A 7,002-nucleotide genomic window follows, 5' to 3' on the forward strand; every position below is an offset into this window, starting at 1 on the left:
TGAAATCTTTTAAGTATTAATTAAAAAATTCAAAAGAAGTTTTGCCAAAAAAGATAAGTCTTGACCCACACCCGAACCCGCCTCGGCCCGCCCGCACGGACGGCGGCGGCGCGAAGCATCGCGCGTGTGTGAAAATGTGTGATTGGACCAACTAGCCCATTGCCTAAGTCCTCTCCCTCGCACAAAAGTGCTAATCACCCAAGGGCCACTCTAATATCAAAATTTTCAATACTCATGGAGAGGTATCATCTTTAGTTTTCCCTATGTGGGACTAAAGGTTCATTCAAAAATAGTGAAAATGAGCTAGTGTCCTTAGTGACCAATAGATCCTAAGTTCCAATCCCACCAAGTCCAAAAACCAAACTATTTTATAAACTCATTTTCTCTAACAATCCCCCACATGAATGAAATACCGATAAAAAATCAGAAAACGGAAAGCGAGAAATACCAGTTAGGCAAGAGGTGTCCATGAGGTCTTCAACCTTTGCTTAGTGAGAAATTGCCGAACTACTTGATGGAAAGTGAACGCGATGTCTTGAACTACCATTGTTTGGTGTAATTCGCTATAATAACCACACGTGATATCTCTCTAGGTGCTGTCGAGTTTGTGCCGTTGTGTCCTTTTTGGCCCGGACAAATCCCGTTTCTCCGAATGCTCTAGAGAATCAGCTCTCTTCTCATAGGAAGCGACCCATTTCCACATTCAGATAAGTGAGTTCCATTAAGAGTGTTTACTGCTACACCCCACTTCAATCTAAAATTGAAACTATATAACTCATTAAGACTTAATAGAAAGTCATCCTCACATGCAGTCACACTATCACGTCTACACCATAGAGAAGGGGCAGAGAATGAATTCTCTGATAGTGTTTACCTTGACCCGCCACAAATTAGTTTCTCATTCGAAACCTTGATCTTGGGATCTCCAGTCAGCAAGGTTGAGTATCCTTCATGGCAAGTTTATTTAATGAGCCTAAGCCCCATCCCCTTAGATGCATTACTAACTATCTCCTTGGACAAACCTTTCGTCAAAGGGTCCGCGATATTCTTCTTGGACTTAACCCAATCAATGGAGATAACGCCTTCTGAGATTCGTTGTTTTAGGGTATCGTGTCTTCTCTTTATAAGTATAGACTTCCCATTATAGTAGTTGTTCTTAGCTTTAGCTATGGCAGCTTGATTATCACAATGTATAGATATAGCTGGCACAGGCCTATGCCAGAGTGGAATGTCTTCTAAAAAGCATCTTAGCCAAGTGGCTTCCTCTCCTGCTTTATCTAACGCAATAAACTCAGATTCCATAGTGGATCGAGCTATGCAGGTCTGTTTTGAACTATTCCAAGAAACAGCCCCACCTGCTAGAGTGAAAACATATCCACTCGTAGACTTAGACTCCTCTGAGTCTGATATCCAGTTTGCATCACAAAATCCCTCAAGGACGGCAGGATACCTTTCATAATTCAAACAAAAGGTCAACGTGTATTTCAAATACCTCAATACTCTAAAAAGTGCATCCCAGTGTTCCTGCCCTGGATTACAAGTATACCTACTTAACCTACTCACGGCATAAGCAATGTCTGGCCTAGTACAGTTCATCAAATACATCAGACTTCCTATAACTCGTGAGTATTCAAGTTGTGATACTCCATTACCTCTGTTCTTTTTGATTTTACAACAAGGATCATACGGAGTATAAGCAGGTTTACAATCAAAATGATTGAATTTTTTAAGCACGGATTCAACATAATGAGATTGACTAAGACTATAACCGTTAGAATTTCTTCTAATTTTCATCCCTAAGATTACATCTGCAGGGCCTAAGTCTTTCATGTCAAAGTTCTCATTCAGCATGTTCTTAGTGGAATTAATTACATCCATGTTTGTACCAAGTATAAGCATATCATCAACATACAAGGATACAATCACACAAGCATCATTCACAAGCTTAGTATATACACACTTGTCAGATTCATTGATTCTAAAACCACTAGAAAACACTACATGATCAAATTTTTCATGCCATTGTTTAGGTGCTTGTTTCAATCCATACAAGATAAGTCTTGACCCACACCCACACCCATATAACGTTCATGCATAGACATAATGTCGCCCAAAGATTTATTTTGTTTGAAATCTTTTAAGTATTAATTCAAAAATTCAAAAGAAGTTTTGCCAAAAAAGATAAGTCTTGACCCACACCCGAACCCGTCTCGGCCCGCCCGCACGGACGACGGCGGCGCGAAGCATCGCGCGTGTGTGAAAATGTGTGATTGCACCAACTAGCCCATTGCCTAAGTCCTCTCCCTCGCACAAAAGTGCTAATGACCCAAGGGCCACTCTAATATCAAAATTTTCAATACTCATGGAGAGGTATCATCTTTAGTTTTCCCTATGTGGGACTAAAGGTTCATTCACAAATAGTGAAAATGAGCTAGTGTCCTTAGTGACCAATAGATCCTAAGTTCCATTCCCACCAAGACCAAAAACCAAACTATTTTATAAACTCATTTTCTCTAACAATCCCCCACATGAATGAAATACCGATAAAAAATCAGAAAACGGAAAGCGAGAAATACCACTTAGGCAAGAGGTGTCCATGAGGTCTTGAACCTTTGCTTAGTGAGAAATTGCCGGAACTACTTGATGGACAGTGAACGCGATGTCTTGAACTACCATCGTTTGGTGTAATTCGCGATAATAACCACGCGTGATATCTCTCTAGGTGCTGTCGAGTTTGTGCCGTTGTGTCCTTTTTGGCCCGAACAAATCCCGTTTCTCCGAATTCAGCTAAGTGAGTGCCATTAAGAGTGTTTACTGCTACACCCCACTTCAATCTAAAATTGAAACTATATAACTCATTAAGACTTAATAGAAAGTCATCCTCACATGCAGTCACACTATCACGTCTACACCATAGAGAAGGGGCAGAGAATGAATTCTCTGATAGTGTTTACCTTGACCCGCCACAAATTAGTTTCTCATTCGAAACCTTGATCTTGGGATCTCCAGTCAGCAAGGTTGAGTATCCTTCATGGCAAGTTTATTTAATGAGCCTAAGCCCCATCCCCTTAGATGCATTACTAACTATCTCCTTGGACAAACCTTTCGTCAAAGGGTCCGCGATATTCTTCTTGGACTTAACCCAATCAATGGAGATAACGCCTTTTGAGATTCGTTGTTTTAGGGTATCGTGTCTTCTCTTTATAAGTATAGACTTCCCATTATAGTAGTTGTTCTTAGCTTTAGCTATGGCAGCTTGATTATCACAATGTATAGATATAGCTGGCACAGGCCTATGCCAGAGTGGAATGTCTTCTAAAAAGCATCTTAGCCAAGTGGCTTCCTCTCCTGCTTTATCTAACGCAACAAACTCAGATTCCATAGTGGATCGAGCTATGCAGGTCTGTTTTGAACTATTCCAAGAAACAGCCCCACCTGCTAGAGTGAAAACATATCCACTCGTAGACTTAGACTCCTCTGAGTCTGATATCCAGTTTGCATCACAAAATCCCTCAAGGACGGCAGGATACCTTTCATAATTCAAACAAAAGGTCAACGTGTATTTCAAATACCTCAACACTCTAAAAAGTGCATCCCAGTGTTCCTGCCCTGGATTACAAGTATACATACTTATGCTACTCACAGCATAAGCAATGTCTGGCCTAGTACAGTTCATCAAATACATAAGACTTCCTATAACTCGTGAGTATTCAAGTTGTGATACTCCATTACCTCTGTTCTTTTTGATTTTACAACAAGGATCATACGGAGTATAAGCAGGTTTACAATCAAAATGATTGAATTTTCTAAGCACGGATTCAACATAATGAGATTGACTAAGACTATAACCGTTAGAATTTCTTCTAATTTTCATCCCTAAGATTACATCTGCAGGGCCTAAGTCTTTCATGTCAAAGTTCTCATTCAGCATGTTCTTAGTGGAATTAATTACATCCATGTTTGTACCAAGTATAAGCATATCATCAACATACAAGCATACAATCACACAGGCATCATTCACAAGCTTAGTATATACACACTTGTCAGATTCATTGATTCTAAAACCACTAGAAAACATTACATGATCAAATTTTTCATGCCATTGTTTAGGTGCTTGTTTCAATCCATACAAGATAAGTCTTGACCCACACCCACACCCACACCCATATAACGTTCATGCATAGACATAATGTCGCCCAAAGATTTATTTTGTTTGAAATCTTTTAAGTATTAATTCAAAAATTCAAAAGAAGTTTTGTCAAAAAAGATAAGTCTTGACCCACACCCGAACCCAGCCCGGCCCGCCCGCACGGACGGCGGCGCGAAGCATCGCGCGTGTGTGAAAATGTGTGATTGCACCAAAAATGCTAATGACCCAAGGGCCACTCTAATATCAAAATTTTCAATACTTATGGAGAGGTATCATCTTTAGTTTTCCCTATGTGGGACTAAAGGTTCATTCACAAATAGTAAAAATGAGCTAGTGTCCTTAGTGACCAATAGATCCTAAGTTCCAATTCCACCTAGACCAAAAACCAAACTATTTTATAAACTCATTTTCTCTAACACTTTCTAGCTCTAGAAGGCAATTAATCGTGACATATCTGTTTCAAACCTATTTTCAAAGTTTGTAGTTAACATTAGTTGGGGCAAATATACTGTGAATCATTTCCTTTTTCTTTGCCTTGCTAGTATATATGAGGATCTGAATTTAAGTTGTGACCATCTTGCGGGATTTTAAGTTTGTTTTAACCAACGGAAATGGGAGACAACAAAGATGTTGATCTCAAAGGCAAAGTCTGTGTGACTGGAGCGTCTGGTTACCTTGCTTCTTGGCTTATCAAACGACTGCTGCTATCCGGGTATCAAGTTATAGGCACAGTTAGAGATCCAGGTCTATCTACAGTACTTTTGTTATGTGTTAGTTACGTAATATGTTTTTCCGGACGTGCACATTTATAGCCAGTTTTGTTTGATTTTATATAGGAAATTATGAGAAAGTAGCTCATTTATGGAGACTGGAAGGAGCCAAGGAAAATTTGAAATTGGTGAAGGCTGATTTAATGACGGAGAATAGCTTTGACGCTGCCATCAGTGGTTGTGAGGGTGTCTTCCATACTGCCTCTCCTGTCTTGGGAACTAGAGCCGATCCACAGGTCCACCACCATCTCCTTAATATTATGCTCAACTTTCTTTCAGTTTAAATTTTTTCACCATGTTACTGAAATATGTATAAATAAATACAGACTGAGATTCTAGATCCAGCAATTCAGGGCACACTGAATGTGTTAAGATCATGTAAGAAGAACCCTTCCGTTAGACGAGTCATTCTCACATCATCATCTTCGACCGTAAGAGTGAGAGACGATTTTGATCCACTGATTCCTCTCGACGAGTCTTCTTGGAGCTCTGAGGAACTTTGCAGAAGCCTACAGGTAAAAAGCTCTCAGTCTCTATCAAAATGACCCGACCACAACAGGCCACTTTCTTTAGCTATCCTTATACAAGTATATGACTAAATTGCATAAATCAAACTAAATGCTCATTGTCTTTTTGTCTGCATAAGATCTGGTATCCATTATCGAAAACTCTGGCTGAAAAGGCAGCATGGGAATACTGTAAAGAAAATGGTATCAGCTTAGCAACAATCCTTCCTTCCTTCGTCATTGGCCCGAGTCTCCCACGAGAGATATGTTCTACTCTATCTGATGTTATTGGTCTACTTAAAGGTTTCATTCAATCCCTCGATTTCCTCAGAAACATGTTTATAAACTCAAGATTATCTTTATGTATAATTCAACTGTACAGGTGAAACCGAGAGATTTCAGTGGCACGGAAGAATGGGTTATGTTCATATCGATGATGTAGCGCTTTGCCATATCCTTGCATATGAAAATGCGGACGCAAGTGGGAGATATATTTGTAGCTCTGATGTTATTGACAACAATGAGTTAGCATCCTTTCTCTCCAGTCGCTATCCCACTTTAACTGTACCAAAGAGGTCAGTGTTCTATGCTTCTGTCGAACTCATCTAATCTAGTGACTTATTCTGGTGCACAATAATGGGCCTGTGCAAGCCCGTGATTGATCGATCACATCCTAGATAGGTTTCTAAGATTCTGACGGGAAAGACCTTTAACAATTGATGTTTGCTTTTGGTAGGTTTGAGCAGCTTGACAGACCAAGTTATGAGTTGAATACATCCAAGATGAGGAGTTTGGGAATCAAATTCAAAGGACTAGAAGAAATGTTTGATGACTGCATTGCTTCACTTAAAGAACAAGGCCATCTTTGATCTTGTTTTCTACTCTTTGGCCACTAATAAGTTGTTTTTCTCTCGAATTATTGCACAAATAAGGATGACTACTTCTAAAGTCACTTGTTTTAACTCAAGTAAACATTTGGAGTTACAACTGTAGACCATAAAAGTTGAACTAATTATGAGTCTCAACCACATGGTTGTACTGTACACTTTTGCTTAGTTGTGGGGGAAACGGCCAAAGTCCATTAGCTATTCTTTTTCTGAATTCTAGACAAGGGAAAAGAAAAAGTGGGAATGAATTGTTGTTGAATTACATATAACCTTTCTTCTTTGGGAAAAAAAAATGAAGGAATTGCATAATTATAAAAAAGTGCCAAAGCCATGAGGAAGAAGAGTCCAACTTACTTTAGCTCCTCATCAGAGAATGAAATTGAAAATACTAAAGCTAGGACAAATAACATGGACCAAATCTGGAACAATCAATCCAGATTATTTATCTGATTATGATACCAGTGACCCGAGTTCCAAGTTCGCCAGCACCAAATTCTTTACCAACCAGGGAGAAAGAAAAAAACTTACTGACTTTTTCTCCCCATTTTCTCTCCCGTCTACGTGAAATTCCTAGTTAAGGGATGCATCAACCATTTTTCTGACCAAATGCCCTGTACTGTGACCCAATAAGTAGCCAAATGGCCCATCAATCAATCAATGCCACACACGTGGGAGAGAATATAATAGGG

The 7,002-nt window shown here is 39.5% G+C and overlaps 1 protein-coding gene across 1 annotated transcript; it reads left to right on the forward strand.

Moving 5' to 3' along the window:
• Window positions 1–4,670: 4,670 nt before the first annotated feature.
• LOC113278085 (tetraketide alpha-pyrone reductase 1-like) lies at window positions 4,671–6,561 on the forward strand. Its single transcript, XM_026527018.1, has 6 exons — window positions 4,671–4,894; window positions 4,987–5,156; window positions 5,247–5,435; window positions 5,567–5,729; window positions 5,809–6,001; window positions 6,163–6,561. Exons 1-6 carry the CDS (start codon window positions 4,762–4,764, stop codon window positions 6,293–6,295), a joined length of 981 nt encoding a protein of 326 aa, XP_026382803.1. The 5' UTR covers window positions 4,671–4,761; the 3' UTR covers window positions 6,296–6,561.
• Window positions 6,562–7,002: the final 441 nt, after the last annotated feature.

This window comes from Papaver somniferum, chromosome 5 (genome assembly GCF_003573695.1).
Source record: "Papaver somniferum cultivar HN1 chromosome 5, ASM357369v1, whole genome shotgun sequence".
Classification (NCBI taxonomy): Eukaryota; Viridiplantae; Streptophyta; class Magnoliopsida; order Ranunculales; family Papaveraceae; genus Papaver; species Papaver somniferum.